Source organism: Pleurodeles waltl, chromosome 6, assembly GCF_031143425.1.
Source record: "Pleurodeles waltl isolate 20211129_DDA chromosome 6, aPleWal1.hap1.20221129, whole genome shotgun sequence".
Classification (NCBI taxonomy): Eukaryota; Metazoa; Chordata; class Amphibia; order Caudata; family Salamandridae; genus Pleurodeles; species Pleurodeles waltl.
In genome coordinates, this window is record NC_090445.1 from 1,454,525,148 (window position 1) to 1,454,544,679 (window position 19,532).

At 43.4% G+C, this 19,532-nt stretch overlaps 1 protein-coding gene across 2 annotated transcripts in view; it reads right to left on the reverse strand.

Annotated features, from left to right (window-relative positions):
• ZNF365 (zinc finger protein 365) overlaps positions 1 to 19,532 on the reverse strand; it is a 304,942-nt gene that overhangs the window by 6,799 nt on the left and 278,611 nt on the right. For both annotated transcript variants that reach the window (XM_069240909.1, XM_069240908.1), the window contains exon 4: positions 18,753 to 18,787. In XM_069240909.1, coding sequence (XP_069097010.1) covers positions 18,753 to 18,787 — 35 coding nt within the window. The remainder of the gene's footprint in view (positions 1 to 18,752; positions 18,788 to 19,532) is intronic.

The window sequence follows — 19,532 nt, forward strand, 5'->3', positions numbered from 1 at the left end:
GGGGTAGGAAAAAACAAGGATGCAGGCTGTCAATACCTGATTGAATGGCATGTTGGCACAAATACACTCCCACCCACCCCAGACACTATCCCTCATCATCACCCACTACATCAAGGTAGGTACCTCTGAGTGGTGCTCTAGCACCCACAATACACTGACCTACCTACACTTCACTGCCCAACTACATCACCATCCATCCTGTACATTTCCAAATAGGTTGAGTTTGAACAACGGGAGAGGGATGCTGTCCCACCACAATGTGTCCAGTCTCAGAGGACATACATCAGACCCACTACGCCACCCATGGGACTAGTGCCATGGCAAAATACCCACCCCTGCTAAGCACAAATCACAATCCCAATGAAGGAAAGGGGGACGCCTGCATGGACATAGCTGAGTACCATCCAGCCACTACTTGCCAATCACCCTTTTGCTCCCAACTATACTTCACAATAAGCAATGTTAACAGTGGTGGTACTCACCCCCTTGTGGCTGCTGTGTTGCCTTCAAGCTTCCATTCAACTCAGGATTGGCCACCGTCAGAATGCGGGCCATTAGGGGGGTCATGGTCCGACGGGCACCCCTTCCTCGTTGGGAGGCTATCCCCAGATGGGCCTCTGTGGTCTTCCGTGCCCAGCATCTCAGGTCCTTCCACTGCTTCCTGCAGGGGGTGCTCTTCCGGCTGTATACCCCCAGGGTCTGCACTTCTTTGATGGTGGCTCGCCAGCATCCCTTCTTCTGATGAGTGCTAACCTGCATGTAACACACAGAGGAAAAAGCAGCTGTGAGTGGAGGTGCACCATAAACACATGGGACACAACACCTGCAAATTTTCTATTCAAACTTACTATCATTCATGAGCCTACACACATACACCCTGGCACACTGCACCTACCATGCCCACATTCTCCAGTCACTTGCACAACCCTCCTATGAATTGGTACAAATTCCTAGGACCCATGAATACCACTCACCTGGTCCTCTGGTCGCCCATAGAGCTTTGCGTACAAGGGTAGGACCCAGTCCACCAGCTTCTCCAACTCCAGTGATGTGAAGGCTGGGGCCCGTACCCCTGTAGCCCGCACCGTTTCTAGGACCAGAGTCAGGACACAGCAGCACATGCAGTGGATTAATGGCCGTCTTGAGGTGCAGGAGTCATGTGGCAAAGGCAAACCAAAATGGCGGTGTAGACGTCGGCGGTGTGCACAGTCACCACCGGCGGTGATCTTGATTGGCCCCTGTTACCAATAGACAACAATTGAAACCAATGATCATTCGCACTGCGGTTAACACCGCATACGGCCATGGTGACATACGCCAGCGGTATGATGTCACTTCCTACTCTCCACAACCTGCATGACTGGAGGCTGCCATTTTATGTACAAAACGTTTACCGAAACAGGACAGGGACAGTGTATATGGTGCCATTTCGTCTACCGTCAGGGAGCTAGAGGTGACATGACAAATGCCTATACCATTTTATCATGGTTGCAAGTATGCCTACACTGTTGAATGTCCCATCCATCACAACACATTGCCCATTAAGAGTTAGATACTGCTTCGGGACTGTTACTGTTAAGTGTGTGTGGAATAGACATGGAATGGATGTGCGAGGTGAATGTAGAGTAATCAGTCCTACACAACATCTATCTACCTTTTTCCCCACATAGCTTCCGATCCATGTGGAGAGGGAGGACTCCATCTGTCTACAGACCCCTGGTTGATCTGGCTACCATGGAGGAGCACCTTATCATTATCACTTATCGCCTGAACCGGTACACAATCCATGAGCTGTGTGACCAATTGGAGCCTTAACTCAAGTCTGCAGTAAGAAACCCATTTGCCATCCCTCCAACATTGCAGGTACTATCAGTCCTACATTTCTTAGCAACTGGGTCATTTCAGGTGACAGTGGGCATGGCATATAGGGGGTCATTCTGACCCCGGCGGTCAGAGACCGCCGGGGCCAGGGTCGGCGGGAGCACCGCCGACAGGCCGGCGGTGCCCCGCAGGGCATTCTGACCGTGGCGGTTCGGCCGCGGTCAGATGCAGGAACAGGATGGCGGTAGGGGGTGCCGCGGGGCCCCTGGGGGCCCCTGCAGTGCCCATGCCAATGGCATGGGCACTGCAGGGGCCCCCGTAAGAGGGCCCCACTATGTATTTCAGTGTCTGCTATGCAGACACTGAAATACGCGACGGGTGCCACTGCACCCGTCGCACATACCCACTCCGCCGGCTCAATTCGGAGCCGGCTTCCTCGTGGGGAGGGGTTTCCCGCTGGGCTGGCGGGCGGCCTTCTGGCGGTCGCCCGCCAGCCCAGCGGGAAAGCCTGAATGGCCTCCGCGGTCTTTTGACCGCGGAGCGGCCATATGGCGGTTCCCACGAGGCGGGCGGCGGTATCAGAATCAGGCCCATAGTGTGTCACAGCCAATGTTCAACAACATCCTTACAGAATTCCTGCATGGATTCATATGCAGAGCTACATCCAGTTTCCCAAAGGCCTGATCTCACTACTGTGAAATCAAATTTTTATGCCATTCCCAACATACCACATGTGATTGGTGCCATTGATGGTACCCACATACCCCTAATTCCCCTCAAGCCTATGAACAGGTGTACAGGAATCGAAAAAACTACCACTAACTGAATGTAAAGCTGGTCTGTCTTGCAGATCAGTATATCTCAAAGGTGGCTACACGATTCCCTGGATCTGTCCATGATGCCTATATACTGAGCAACAGCAGTGTGCCACACATGATGACACTGTTACAGGGGGAGAGAGCTTGGCTAATAGGTAGGTGTGTATGACAAAGATCTTCAATCATACATGACTGTCAGTTTGTAAGCATTGCAGCAAAGTGTGTTTTTAACTAACTTTTATCTCTCTGAAACCTGTGAGAAATCCCAAGACAGATGCTGAAAACTGGTACAATGAACCCCATGGTCCCACAAGAAGGGTGATTGAGCGGACCATTGGGCTCTTGAAGGCCAGATTCCACTGCCTGCATGTCTGGTGGATCACTGTGCTATGCCTCTGACAAGGTGTGTCAGACTGTAGTGGCCTGCTGCATGCTCCATAATTTGGCTCTGAGGAAGCATGTCGCACTACTGGAAGAGGAGGATGCTGCACTGCCACCCGTGGGATCTCAGCGGATGGTTGACAGTGATGGAGAAGATGAGGAGGATGAAGTTGACTCGAGGAGCCAGCTAATACAGCTCTATTTCCAATGACTCTCAGGTAACTGTTGCAGTGTTATGTTAGCTAGATTGGGCTGGATGTCAGAGGCAGATGGTGACTGTACCTCCACAGTGCTGTGTGGATAGGAGTATGTGTATGTGTGGATGTTTGGGGAGCCACTTTTAGCCATCTGCAGAGTGTTGAACAGAGTGGTCACAGTAGTTTTACACATCATCATTACCTGCATGACACTGTGGTGGCTTTATTCTCCACATACCTCTGACAGCGCTGGGGTCTAGAGCTCATCAGGATATTTTTAATGGATGTGACACATGTGGTGGTGCAAGGGCTGACAGTTGTCCTGGCAGGTTAGCATCCTAGACACTATGGTGGGTGATGTAATGTTCTGTTTTCATCTGCCACTCTACATACATATCCATGTAAACGTGTTTTTACAAATGTCTGAGTAGTACATAGCCCACATTAGGTATATGTGCTACCTTTAACCAAGTTCTCTGTGATGTACGGGGGTGTATGTCTGGCAGCAAATGTGGTAACAGCTGTATTGGTTCAGTGCAGTTATTGTGTTGCATTTCTCTCGCTGACAGATGCTGCTATGGTGTCCCACCCCTGGCATATGGCTACATCATGGATGTTGACTGGATGAGTTTAACACTGCTGGAGTGTACATTGTCACGTACTTACCATCCACCTCTCTGTACAATGTGTTCCTGCAAGATGTGTGCACTTAGGTTAAAGTTTGATGATGTCAGTTACACGTAAATCAGAAATATTGGTATGCAATGATAGCAATATTTTGGTGTGATCAGGTACTGTTTATTGATGTTGTGCATGACAATAGGGATGGGAATGTGGAAGGGATTGGGCACATGGTGAACAAAATAGTCTGTTACATTTCCACAAGCTGTTGGTAGCACAGGGGCAGAATAGATGGGACCAATGGCAGTGGATAGCCAACAAAATGACTCAGTGGCACGCAAGGGAGACAGTTCGGGCAGAGTCACTTCTTGGCGGTGGGCTTGGTCTTGGCTACTGAGTTACTGGTTTGTCTGGGTCTCCGGCCACTTTTGCAAGGGGGTTCCTGGGTTATAGGGGAAGTGGTTCTGGAGTCCTGTAAGTCCTCTGGCAGGGCTATCATTCCACTGGCTGCTGCAGATGTTGATGGCTGGGCTGTGTCCTGGGTAGTAGAAGGTCCTGCTGGTGGGTGGTGGACTCTGGCAAGATGTAAGGCAACCTTTGCAGCACCCCTGCAATGGAGGCCATTGTAGCATTTAGTTCTCTCCATTGCTCCACGGCCTCCTGGTAGTGTGACACATGCATCCTCTGGTTGTCCAGCAATGTGGCCAGGATCTGGCCCATCCCGTCCTGGGAATGGTGGTATGCCCCAGGACCTCTGATATGGCCTCATGGGCAGCCCCATCACTCCTTGGCTCACCCCCCTGTGCCACTGACACACTCCTACTGGACCTAGCCATCTGGGCCTGTGTCTCCGTCACAGGTGGGCAAGTCCCACTTGCACTGGGGCCTTCATCGTCCTGCCTGGTGGTGGGTGGTGGCTTCAATCCCTGTACAGGTGGCTAGACAGTCCGTTGCCTGGAGACACTGGTGTGGGGACGTTGGCCCACTGTTGATGGTGGTGGCTGAGTGGTGTGGGTGTCAGTGGTTTCCTGAGTGGGGCTTCTGGAGGCTGACTACCGAGGGCTGTGGGATGGGCCAGGAAACTCCTCTTGGTCCAGACAGGCTGTTGCACTCTCCTCACTGGGACCTTCTTCTTCTGGTGGGGGCCTTGCACTTCTTGCCATCTCAGGCCGGGTGACATAGGCTGTGGTACCTGTGTGTCACATCAATAAGTATTTGGTTTCCTGCAATGTGTAATGAATTGTGACTAGTGGGTGATGGTGCAGTGGCAGCGCTGTAGGGCAGTGGTTCCCAACCGTTTGACTTCTATAGACCTCCACTTTATCATTACTGGAACCCAGGGAACCCCACTAAATCATTATTGAAATCCGGGGACCCCTTCACTGAGTCATTACTGAAAGCTGCGGACCTAATCTGTTGATATTATTTAATTTTCTGAGCAGTCGCGGAGCCCCTGATGAGGCTTTGCGGACCCCCTGGGGAGGGAACCACTGCGGTAGAGGATTTAGCATTGACAGTAGTGTCCCAGAATATTTTTGTCATTTTCTATGTGTTTGTTTTTGTGTTTTAGCCATTGTTGTATTTCTCTTCTGTTTTCTGCCCCCTATGCTGTCATTGCCATTTCCCTTGCCGCCATAGCCACCTATTTGTTGTGCTTCCATTCCCAGTCACTTGAATGCAGGGGCACTTCGAGTTGGGTGTGATGCATTTTTGGATTAAGGCATTGGTGGTGCATTGTGGGGGATGTAGTGAAACATACATTACATGCAGGGATCGGTGATTGTGCTCAGAGGGAGGTTTCGTGAGTTGGATGGGGTGTTGTGGGCATGCCATGGACCGTACCTTCCAGTGCAGGTCGTTCCATCTCTTCCTGATGTCGTCCCTCGTATGTGTGGATGGTTTCCTACTGTGTTCACCTTGTTGACAATTCTCTGCCATAGCTCCATCTTCCTGGCGATGGACGTCTGATGTACCCGTGACCCCACGGCACCCGTTCCCGCCATCCTGGTTCTGGCGGTGGACACCGCCAGAAACAGGCTGGCGGGAAGGGGGTCGGAATCCTCATGGCTGATTCCCTGGGCCAGGGGAAAACCGGCGGGAAACCGTTACTGCCGCGGTCAGAATAGCCCAGGAAGCACCGCCAGCCTGTTGGCGATGCTTCCGCCGCCCTCCGCCATGGCGGTCATGGACCGCCAGGGTCAGAATGACCCCCTAAGTCATTTATCCAGAATCAAAGGATGTTGAGCTGACACCGAAACTTGAACCTTTTTCCCCAATTGCAAAGTCTGCAGCTCTGGCCGTAACGCCACATCCTCTCCCCTAAGTGTAACATATAATCAACTGAATAAAAAAACAAAAGATAGCAAATAATTTAAAAGTGTTTTGTTGCTAGTTGAGAACTCAGAAAATATGTCCTCATTTTAGTTTTGTTAGAGTACTAGACCCTCTCATTTTTATAATTTCCAAAGAAAATACTTTAGGTATTACAGTTTTGAAAACATCAAGATGACACCAGGCGTGCCACACTTTTTTATCGAATATAGAATGTTTGCAATCTAGTTGTTCATTACAATACAGTGGGTAGGTAGATGTCAGGGGCACCGACTCAGATAACTGAGGGCAGGGAGGAGGGTGCAGAGGGGACAAGTTGACCATGCTGGCAGGGGGGAGGGGCAGTGGCAGCACAATGGACCATGGAGAGCAGGGACAGGGCAACACACCAACCATGCAGGACAGGCAAGAGAGGCTGTGGCAATATAAGAGACCACTGAGGGCAGAAGGAAGAGGCAATCATACATGCCAACAGACTCCAAATGTTTTTAAGCCAAAAGTGCTTAATGTTATCTATCGCCTGCCTAAAATATTCTCTTTTTCAATGTAAGTCAATAGGGAAAATCAATTCCCCAGTTTTTTTCCGAAATCTTTCTCTTACATGGGCTGATTACTTTAAGGGAGGGCAGCTGCACGGTCCCCCTCCCTGAGGCATTAATGGCTCTGGGGGGTCCCATCCTCCGTGCCGAGGTCAGTAGCTATGCCCCAGGCATCACACTCACAGGACATAGCAGTTACCCTGCATCCGTGGGCAGGGAAACCAGTGGTTATTCAAAAATGCTCCTGCTAAATGGAAGTAAACACCTAGTCTGTTTCTCTACTTCCAGAAAGTGTGAGCTTCATAAATGCTGCCGTCTTTTGGGAGCGAACTTTTGATCTGTTCCTCCACAGGACACCTCAGTAGAAGAACTATGGAGCCAACCGAGAGGTGGTAACAATACGAAAGGAAATACACAGATACCACAAGACACCTTAAGTAGAAGTGGTGAAAGGTCTGACCCACTAGGGCTGGGATCAACAATTCTGAAGAAGGTATAAACTTCAGTTAGGAGGAAGAGACATAATGGGAGGGGTAGGGTCATAATTAAGGGAAAAGGATACAATGAGGAGAAACGGGCAGGATTCTGCTTCCCTGTCATTTCCAGGCCCTAAAAGAATTAAACAGTAAAGATGCAACAGAAGATGCACTGAATCTTTGGCCCTTTATCTGGATACCCTAGGAGGAGGAGTGAAACAGGGAAAGAGAGACAAGTGGAAGGGGTCCCAGAGTGAGGATGCCAAGTCACATGACTGGGCCAAGCCTCTGCTCACAGCCTCTAATATGAAGAAGAGTGAGGGACTGCTGGCAGGAAAAAATAACAAGGGAACACAAAAAACAGTTATACAAATTTAATTTTAGAAGTAGATAAACAAGTAAATCTTCAACAAATGAAGGAAAAGGCATTTTCAAATTTGAATACTTGACATTACTGATCAAACTTGAAGCACTAATATGATGGAAGCTGAGGATATTCATGAGAAAATAACTGCAAAACATATTAAAATTATGACAAAGTCGAATTCTATAAATTCACACATTTGTTACTCTGCTCCGTTATCTTGCTCACCCGGCTCTGAATTAGCTAACGTATTAGATACAAACTCTCTGCGCCTCATTTACACTTAGTGCTACTGGAAACTTCTGATTTTTGTAGAAAATGCTAAATCCATTAGGGGGTTTACTAGCTGTTTTTTTGACCATACTAATGTTTTGGCCTGCCAAATTACACTGGAGATTGTTACAACTAATTATTCCTTCCTTTACTCACGGCCAGTGGGTCAAATAGTTGGATGAGAAGTGGAGGCACAAGATATTATTATGTGACTTTAATGTTGCTTTACCTACTAAATCCCTCTCTCCTTCCATTCATTGTTTGTAATGTATTTTTGGCTTGCCTAAGGTCATGTTACACAGATTTCTGCTGTTTCCCTGCCTGTTTTTTTTACCCCTCCCTTTTGTCTCTGACCTCCACCTCCTGGTAGATGGGCTAGATCTGTATTACAATTTTAAAAAATCAAATGTCAAAAACACCTCACATTTCTTTTGGCTTGTGGCTGCTTGCACTTTGAATGGCTTTTCTCTCTTATTTTATTTAGGAGGAATCTACTTTGAACCTTAAAACTGCACCCTTGTTCCTGGAATGCACTTCCATCTGTCTGACTGCCCCAGGCAATGCATTGTGGTCTGCCTCCAAGGCTAGTTGTCACCCTTTGTTCGGAATCACTTGCTCCAGGGCGTCTCCTGAAAGAGGACTTACTATTTCCAAGCCTCATCTCATATTTACTTTAGCTGTAAAAGCCAAAATGGTGCCTCCCTGAATTAGGTCCATACTGTACATGCACAGTTAGGTAACAGTTTCACACCTTACCGCCACAGACAAACTAATAGTCTGTTTTAATTCCAATCTGTTGCCTGTCTGTTAATGCCCTTTAGTTGCAAAAGGGACTTTTACAGTGAAACCATCTTTCTCTTTACAGAGGGAGGTTCATCAGTGTGTTGTGGATACTTCGGATCTGCCCTGTAGAGTCCACAACAGAAAGTGTTCCAAAGAGCACATATTCAGCTGCTTGGGTTTGTCAGTGTGTGATGTTTTGATCAAAGTATTTTAATGAATATTGCAGGGACATGAATGAGTACCAGGTCGATAGGCCTGAAGTTACTGTTTCCAGACATAACGAGGGTATTATTCACTGTTTGGACGAGTTCATTTTGCCATTCTGGCTTACTTTACCACTGTTTGTGTCTGGTTTTGGAAGGCCAGTATAAGGAAACAACTGATTTTTAGAATCTTTGGTTTTTAGAAAGCAACCCTCACCATCAAATAGGAGCAGGTTTCCTGGTTTGATAATCACTTCTTCATTGATGTATTGATTCATAGCTTGGAAGTAGTTTATCTGCCTGTCAAATACCAGAGATTGGGGGTCTCTCATGTGGAAATACCTAACAAAGTATTACCTTAAATTCTTAGTGCCAGTAACCAATGATTCATAGTGTCTCCTAAGGTTCACTGCATCTTCTTGCAAAAACTGGTATGGTATATCTTTCTGATGTGAAGTTATGATGGCATGGACAGCAGGCTTGACACTGAAGAACGAGATGTGTGCACTCTGATAGGACATTCTATGTCAAGATGGTGACATCTTGTTTCTTGTACAACCCATGTTTTTCAATTCTCAAGTACCAAATGAGATAGCTTATCTAAGTAGAGGAACAACCCTCTCTCTGTTGTGCCATATTGTAGCATTAGGGTTACAAATCATCAGACTAATTAGTAGGTTTCTAAGTGACCTCTTGCCTAAAGTGGGAAAGCTTAACCAATACATGTCCTTTGTTTTCCAAGCTACGTTGGGGGGACAAAGGAGAACATCTTTATGTGTTGAAGTGTATCAGACATTTTGGACTATTCAGGACGCTGGATAACAAAGTGGTAACTGGGCTCTGGAAACTGCCTTACTACATGACTGTCCTATCTCAAAACTATTTTAGGTTTCTTTGAGCATCATCAGCAGTACCACCTTCATCTTTCTCTTCCAGCTCTGTCTCTTCTCCTTTCAGAGTACCAATGTCTGCTAGAGGTCCAAAGGAGAAAAAAACAGTGATTTATGGAATGGTTCAATTAGTTTCACTCTCTTGTAATTACTTGGCCCATATTTTGCACCATCATTTTTTTGCAGGTGAAGCAGCCAGAACAATGTTAGTGGATGGCACGAGTCTGCTGGAGCATTTGCATCCTTCACAGGAATCAATGCTCATTGAGGTGGATGACCAATGTGGTCACGGAAGAAAACTCCAGTTGGAAATAAAGTTAAGGTGTTATATTACAAACATAAGTTCAAAATCATGTGAACTATTCGTAACACCAAATTATCAAGATACATAATCACATAGGTTGTCCAAGGTGACAAAATAGGCTTAGGCGAACTAACATGATTAAAACTAAATATTCAAGAAGAACAATACATATCATTAAAATTAAATAAATATCAGAGGTACAGGAATTAAACATTGCTCAGAGTTAACAATCATCAAACAAATCAATTTAGCAGAGACATAATTTAGCTGGGAATGAAAAATCCTACAACTTGTCAAATGAGGGAAATACATGTGTGGGGTGAAACATATGCGGGCAAAAGGCAAAAAGAACAAAAAGGGCAAAAATAATTTGGAAAAAGCTAATCTCCGACTGTAGGTTACTAAGGTGGCCAAAGGATAAATAAAAAGGGAAAGTGCCAGCATAACAGAAGCTCAATCAAGAGTCTTCTGAAGGGGACTGAAAAAGATTTCTAAATCTCAAAGGGACATTTCAAAGGGCAAAGGCAGAGAGGAAGACACCTCTCCCAGGGGCTCAGCTTTCAGGGACTCTTCATCAGCAAAGCATGTAGGATCAGCAAAGGGTCTGTAACCATCTGAACAGCATCAGCGAACAGAGGATTAGACCAAACTCCAACTGGGCACTGTCATATCAAGTCATAAAGCAATCAGATTTGCAAAAGGTATCATTCCACAAAGAATCATTATCCAATAATAAATGATGAGATGGATTCACACTGAAACATACTCTTTCTTTCCCAAGCTCTCCATGAGAACATCTTCCATCCGTGTGACTCCACACAAGTTTGAAACAACTGTATACAATGTCAGTCCATGTTTCACAACGTTCCTTCTCAAGGGCAGTAAGATGTATTCTCTCTATTTCTAAACAATGGGGGTCTATTGTCAAAATCTAGTCTTCTCATGGGAACGTAACCTAAAGGAAAGATCTTGTTAGGAAATGGATCAGCATTACTAGCACGATCGCAAAATGCAAGCTCTGCAGGCCTTACCTATGCTAATGCAAGAAATCATGACAATACTTTCAATTAACATGTTTTAATAAAACACGTAATATGCAAACTTATGAATTTTGCACTGATAACAATTAATATAAGCAATACAGTTCATTTTAAACAAAAAAACGTAGTTAATGCATTTCATTAGGTAGAGAGAAGTGCATTTCTCTCATCTTTGCTTGCATTTTAAATTCATTAATGATTAGAAATGCAATATTGTTTCAATATGAACTGTTAGTCTAGAGTCTAAATTACATTATAACTTCAGTTTTATTTTTATCCATCTAACATGTAACTTAATCCAAATACCACCTATGTCAAACTCTGCAATACAACCAAATGCACATTTAAATTGCATGTCAGTACAGCTTCTATTTTTGACTATTAAAACGTTGATTAACATAAGAAGACACAAACTGTCACATTTTGATTACTTTTGTGAGATGAGGTACTCTACTACAATTTAGACTACATCAGCACATATACTTTGCACATGACAACAAGGTTAATTACAGTCTTCTCTCTTTTAGTCTACAGTGTTGACACACATGCATAGTCGGTCAGCCTGACTGTCAAGAAATAGCTGGACCATCACAGCTTTGTGTGCACCTGACGAGACTAAATGCATGAGATCCATTTCCAGAAAAATGCCTTCAAATGGAATCAGATTTCTCCTCTCAGGCAATGGCTCATGCCAACCTCTCAGGCAATGCCTCATGCGCATGTTGACATCCAAAACAGAGGACAGGGACGATGCTGCCCAGCCAAGAGAAGCTGATCTGCACACCACATTACACTGTATTGAACCTTGTTCAAGTCCTGACGACCACCCTTTTTCCCTTTGAAGAATAACTGAAATGGAGCCCCACAAGAGTTTGATGGCCTCCTTACCTAAAGAGAATCTCTGGCACATATCAGTGACTTTCACATTGCCAAGAGAAATATGCAGAAAGACGATAATATATAAATGCAATCCAATCCAATATATAACTGCTGTTTATTATCACAAGAACCCTATTCAATGCACTCCATTCCTGGAATAGATGATCACATTTCCTTAGAGTGGTAACCAGTATTAGCACTTAGAGCAGAATGTTGAAAGCTGACCAGCCAATCAGAATACTTCCTTTGTTAAGTATGTTTTGACTTGCCAGGGTTCCAAAGGGAGCAGGTTGTAGTTGGCCAGCTTCCAATATCACCAATGTGGGCCAATCTGCAGTACTGCAGAAATATGAGCGTCCTCACATATGAACGCTTGGGTGATAAAAACTGCCCCATCTTCTAGAAGTGCTCCCTCTGCATCTTTTCAAGCTGCTGTGGACAAATGTTTCATCCTTCGCAGGAATCAAATGCACAATGAGGTCAACAGACCTTTTGACCCAGAAAGATGTGGGGTGAACCAGCAAAAAATACTTCAAGTCCACCCCATTAATTTAGACATCAGAACTAATGTGGCCATGGAATTGAAAACTCCAATCAGGAATATAGTACAAAGTTTTAATACAAACACAAGCTCAACGTCATGTAGACTATATGCAAAACCAAGTTATAGGAATATATAATCACCACGGGTTGCCCAAGACAATGAAAGAAGTTCAGGAGTACTAACATCAATAAAACCAAGCATTCAAAAAGAATAATACAGAAAGTCAACAGAAACATCTGAGACACAGAAATCATGTTGTGCTTAGATTGCACAATAATTTAGTCAAATAAAATTCAACCAAGTCAATAATCACTGGCTGGGCATAGGTCAAACCTAATGTTAATAAAATTAGAGAAATACATGTGTGGGGAAATACAAAAAGGAAAAAAATATTTTGGAAAACAGAATACATCCTTGCGTGTCAGTCTCTGCAACAGTTTGGCCAAAAGGGAAACATTTGGAATCAACTGGAGGCAGTAGCTAACATTCTGACTTCCTATGAGTAACTGGGGGATTCCTCTGCATGATTGCTGAAATTCTCTCTTGGAAAACCTTTCTTGCATCTTTCTCTATGTGGTAACCTACGTATCCGACTTCCCTGTTACAGAACTGCAACTTTGCTGGGGAAACCTTATGTCCATTTTCTATCAAAATAATTAAGAGCACTATGGTATCTCTTCTGTAGGCTTCTTCAGTATTTGATGCAACCAACAGGTCATCCATATACTGCAGTAAGACTGAATGGTAGGGCATTTAAAGGGGCTCCAAGTTCTTCTTCAAAATCTGCTTAAAGATAAATGGTGATTCCGTATACCTGTCAGGAATCCCCAAGGTGCTTCCTGCATTATCTTTCAGCATCCCCAGCGATTAGGGTTAAATCATATCTCTGTTCTTGGTTAAACCTTCATGTTTCTAAGTAAACATAATGTGCTGTGTTACACAATTGGTTTTATCAATGCTTGTTTTACCAGTGCTTGTTTGCTAATGTGAGCAGGTGTAGACATGTGCTTCTAATTGGGTGTGGTGTAGACATGTGCTTCTAATTGAGTGTGGTGACTCATCCACATGTGGAAACTCAACTGCTTTCCTTATTGGCTATAAATAGCAGAGTGAAGCATGCCTCCCTGCTTGGCTTTGTTTTGCTTCCTGATATCAGCATCTGATTTGGCAGTCCAGCCCCTGCTGTCATCCTTGTATTCAGGACTTTTGAGGCAATTCTTCTTTGCTCCTGTACCAGCTGACTCCAGGCATTCCTCCAGCACTCCGGCAAAGACTGCAGCTAAGTGACTAGTATTCTCCAGGGAGTTTGTTTTTTGAGCGCCACGCTTTCCTAGAACAGCTGGTGTATTTCAGACCTCATATTTTGGCAGAGTGCTTATCTTGAAGAGACAAATGCATTTCTGAACATTCTATATTATAATTGTAGTTACTTGCCTAAATGTGCTTCAGGAAATCTGCTCGAGCTCAAGTACTACAAAAAGTGACAGTGCAATTTTAAAAGAGCATTTACGTTACTTTTCTTTCTTTAATAGCATAACTATTGGATTTACATTGTGTCATTTATGCCTGTGTTTCAGGTTTGAGGAATCTGCTTTTGGAGGGTTTTTCACACACAGAGTGAAACCAATCCAAACTGTGCCACCCTAACTGTTTAAACCCAGAGTGGACATTTGTATTTCTTGGATTGTTTTTGTTCCTTTTAGTTTAACCCTATGCATGCAGGAAAGTTATACATGATATAATTAATGCCCTTGTTTGTCTTTCTTGTGCATGATAAGTTGCAACCACAGTTATAATTGTAGTGTGCAATAATGAATCTCTGTGAAGCCAGCCATAGTGTTGCAGTACTTATTGTTATGGTAGGTTTGGGTTTTTGGTAATGCAGTGTTAGTAATTGTGCCAACAGTTATTATTATCCAAGAAAAGTGCTGGAGCATCCCAGTGTTCTTCTACCGCTCCTGTGCCATTATCAGAAAGAGAGATTCAGTTTCAAGGAAGTTGAGTGCACTAATTCTACTATCACTCTGTCAACAACGACCTGCCCCCTGAAGATACAGGGTGCCTTGTTGGACCGGCAAGACGTGGCAGTGTTTTGTCTCTTTATCTTCCACTCCCCCTTTCCTTCTGGGACACCTGCTGGGGTTTCTGTGTCCACCAGGAAGTGCAGAGAGGTGTTCCAGGAGGTCAGGGGGCATACCATCGCCCCTGCAGACATCCTGCTTTTCAGATGAGTGGCTCCGTCTCGACAATACCCCTGAGGAGTACAACACCATGTTAAAATACGCCTCCAAAATTTAAATGCAAAAATGGATTGGCTGTCTTCATGGAGGGGAACGGAAAAGCAGGCCTGATACAAGACAATGACCATAAACCACTCCGCTTCACAAGGAATTTGAAATAAAATCACTGCTGGACTCGGTACCACAGGACAACATGGAATGACAATTTTGTTCACCTTCATTTTCCATTGAGCATCTGCAATCCTAACATAGGGGAATTACAAGAGCTTCCCAAAATTTCCTTCATAACACCTTGCTCAATCAGACTCTCAACTAAAGGTGTTATTCCTGCAACTATCTCGGTGTCATGTTGTGAGACGGTATTCTCAGATACACTGCATTTGGCTTCACGGTTATTTTGACTGGCTCAACTCCTTTTATGAGATCAATTTATTTTCCAGAAAAATCCCAAACTTCAGGAATAACTTTTCTCGCAATTCTTCGGGCAAATCATTACATGTCATCACTGGATAGAGACAGACTAGTGGGTACTGCTCTATAATTCTACAAGGGACATCTTCTTCCTCATTTGTTTGTATTTCTATTCCTTTGGGTGTATAACTAATGGAGCAGTTTAGCTTGCACAACAGGTCACGTCCTAACAGATTTACTGGGCTTGAATCGCAAACCACAAATTTTTGCTTGTCTTCAAATGAACCTATTTTTACTGGAACATGTTCCATCACAGGATTTGTCAATTGCTTGTTTGCTACTCCTATAAACTGAATTCCTCTTCCTGATAGGGGCAAGTCTGACACTTCTGCTGTTCTGACAGTGGAACCTGTAGCTCCAGTGTTGATCAAGAACAACACGTCCTGTCCCATAACATTTGCGTTTACCACATTGATAAGGATGCAGCTAACATGCAATCCTCATCATCAGAACTATCACTGTGGAATGTTTCTCCAAATTCCCCATCACTTAAGTCAATTAAGGGAAATTATGAATTAATTGCCAATTAATGCACGTTTACGTTTGCCATCTGATTCATGTTTTGCTGGGGAACAATCACCTATTGCTCTGTCATCGGGGCTTGTGGAACCTGCATTTGCTGTACAGGGAACATTTGTACATTCAGAATTCCGGATCTTTGGACTCTTTGAATTTGAACCTGATTGTTACCTCGAGTCTGAGCAACTCTAGCATTCTGTAACACATAATTCACATTATTATAGGGCCATTCCATTGGCCAATTATCATAATTTCTGCGAGCATGACATGGACTCATTTTCTTCAATGACTGAACATCTACCAAATTTCCACTTTTATTTACATTAACACCATGATCTCTACCTCTAAGCTGAACCATATTGTTAACCTGCTGTTGCACTCCTTGCATTCCTCTTGTATTCACCATCATCGGTGGATTCTGACTTCCTTTGCTTGCAGCCTTCGATTGCATCACCATCAACTTCTCTTTCAACTTTTTCTGCTTCAGTTCTATTTCATCACTACAGTACCTTGCATACTGCAAGATTCTCATCAATGGGCTTGATCGGCCAACAAATTGAATGCTGCTGGATCATTGCTCTAATGTCTGGCTTCAATCCTTGCACAAATCTAAATACAAAATGACCCATATCTTTCGGCTCAATGTTTTCAGTACACTGTGCTGTTTGACAGCTTGCAACAAGCTCTCATAATAAGCATGAATTGACTCTTTAGTTGTTTGTGCTGTTCTGTCAATTTTCTGCCAACCAATATCTTTCAGGACACTTTTTTCTTCAGTAATTCAGTTACCTTACAATACCTTTTCATCACCATTTCAGACGGTACACCTGTCACCGGATTTATCAGAGGTTTCTGCTCAGGCCAATCAACACTCCTTTTGCACTCAGTCCACAAATTGACTGGAACCACAATATCAAACAATGTATTCAAATCTTCCCACACTCATTTTGAAAGTTTCACAAATCTTTCTGCTTGTGCCATTCCATTGGTTTCTCTCTCAATCTTAGGTAATCATTTGTGAATTCCATTATATCACTCCTACTCCAAGATACATGTACGTAGCCTCCACCTGTATTTGTCTCACATAGGCATGATTTTTATATAGTACTCAGGTAGATTTGCTCCTGCCAAAGACAAAGTGTGCCTTGCTTTCTTCTGATCGCTTTTCTTTGCCCATCGGCCTTTCCATGTTTGAATATATGTATTTAACTCCATAATGTGCATTCTCATTCCAGGTGATCTCATGTTAAGAATATCCTTGGTATTGAACACTAATCTGTAACTTCTCTTCAAGGGTTTAGATTTTCTAAGCCTACTTCATATTTCTCGGCAAATTCTGACTTCTGACTTCTCATAAGTCAGTACTACATGTTGAGTAACATATTTACACATGAATCACAGGTAATCTTCTGTGTTTGTTTACAAATGCTCCATCTCAAGCTTTCCCATAAATAATTAATTTAATTCTAATGTCAATCTAGGTATATTCACTGTCCTGTCTATCTCTGGTGTCTCTTCTGATCTAAAGTTACCATTTATTGCACTTGTTGCTCCTTGTGGGCTCAGATTGTTTAACCAATCAGTTCATTGTTGTCCTGAAAGACCTTGCAAACTAATATTATTTCTCTGGTGCACATCTTGCGCGGTACTGCAAGGTACACTCGTAATCTGATCTGGTGTGGACATGTAAGGAAGTAGGGTTCCCTGAGGAATCCTTGCATTAAGAACTGGTCCTGCTTAATTTAACATCTGGTTAGGTTCTGCAATTTGGGTAGGGGTTTTAGCTGGGACAAAAGAAGCTATTTTTTCCATCTCCGAATTGATTGAATATACTGATCTCTATATACCAATTGGGGATGCCATAGCAGATGCAGCTGGTGTTTCATGAACTGCTGAAACACTAATTGACTGGGCATTACTTCCAGGGATATCTGAAGTATACAATGAAACAACTGGACCTATAGCCACGGGAACTGTTAATGCATTGTGACCCATTAAATTTGTCTGACTCTGTGAAATTGTCATTCAAGTACTTTGCCCTTTTAAAACAGTACTGAAAGTCTGTCCTGTTTGATTTGGAGTAATATTTGCCAATGTCTACAGTGGTGTATACATTGGCATAGGCTGATATTGATTACAGTTATGCACAGGTGTAGTCACATTAGGATAATTAATAGCCGTTATTGCTGTCTTCAGTGCAGCTGTCAAAATTCCTATACGTTTAAATTAAGTTTTATTGTTTGCAGGGGGCAATAATGGCTATTAATTATCCTCCCTGTAGCTATTGGTCCCAGCCACAGGGTGTATAACACATATGGGTCATTAACAGCCGTCATTACCATGCAGGTGAAAATGGCCGGAATAGACATTCTGCTCCAACATTCTAATGTTGTTTTTCAGTGTTTCATTGTTTAATTTATAGGACTGAAAACTTAGTGGGTGAAACAGTCCAACAGTTTTGTATTCCTTCTGCCTCAAGCTACACTGGGTGTTGCAGACCCCCTACCTCGTTAGGTAGGCCAGGCAGTGGACTGTAATGCTACATGAAGGTTGCATTCTGGGGCTCTTGCAGATGATTAAGAATGGTATCAGGATCTCAGCAAAGACAAGACAATGTTAATTCACAAGCGCACCCACGACCACTACCTTATATACTTCAGCAACACATAAGGAATTAAATTGCTGCGAAGATAGATATAGTAATATGAATATTTGTGGTCAAGGGTGTTTAGATAAGGAATAATTAATTATTTGCTTTACTCTTCCAGTAGGTAAAAGGACATACTCTGACCATAAGTTAAAATTCGTTTTAGTTAGCAAGATTGGTAGCCTATGTGAGGTATAAAACATAGCAGCAAGTCGAAATTAACAAGAGGGAAAATATATAGTTTTATTTTGAAATAAGTCAAATAGTGCAATTCCCATCAAATGGTTAAATGAAACACATATCATGACATACCTCAAGCATAACATATTGTAATTATTAGTGTGTTTTTTCACAAAAGAAATGATACTGAAAACAACTTGCACTTTATAGTTTACGAGAAAGCATACTTACAGGTGGCTATGTTTCCTTTGGGTGACATTTGCAGGCTGTGAAAAAAAATATATATATTAATATAAAATATTCATACAAACAGTTGTTAAATAGAATAAATCATTCATCACAGATGTGTGCATTATGAAACAATGTAGAACGTAAAATACACAAAAAACGGAAAATATCGATCTTCTTTATATTATACCTGTTCAGCGAAGTGACTCTAAAACGAGTACTATTTGTACAAAGGCACAAACCTACTTTATATACCTATAACTTCTTGCCAGCTTATACAGACTTGCATCAACTTTTAGGATATATCTCTGCACACCAGCAAGGGGTGGTTGTACAATGCTGTTTCAAGGCAATAAACACAATGCGGTCGTAGAAAAGGCGATGTCCTTAAATTCTAGTAACATGCTTACTTGTCCCTCTGTTGTCAGGGGTCACTCTCTTCTAGGTGAATTGCAGGTGTCAATGTCAACTAGGCCTTTCTTCTCATGCTTTCTCCTCATGCCACTCTCACAATGTTCACAACGAGCAAACAGTTCTAATACATGCCATGATCTTTGTTACAGAATAAATACCAGGTAACTGACGCTGCCCCTGTCTTCACATGACTCATTAATCTGTCTTTTACATCATCAATAAACAAGCATGGATAACTTCTCAGGGGAAGAAGCATAACATCGCCCACACCTTCACAAAATGCTCAATCTATAACACAATTTAGAATGTACAATTATTGGTTACGATTTTGGAGAGGGCTTCAAAACCAGAACCAGAAACATTCCATCT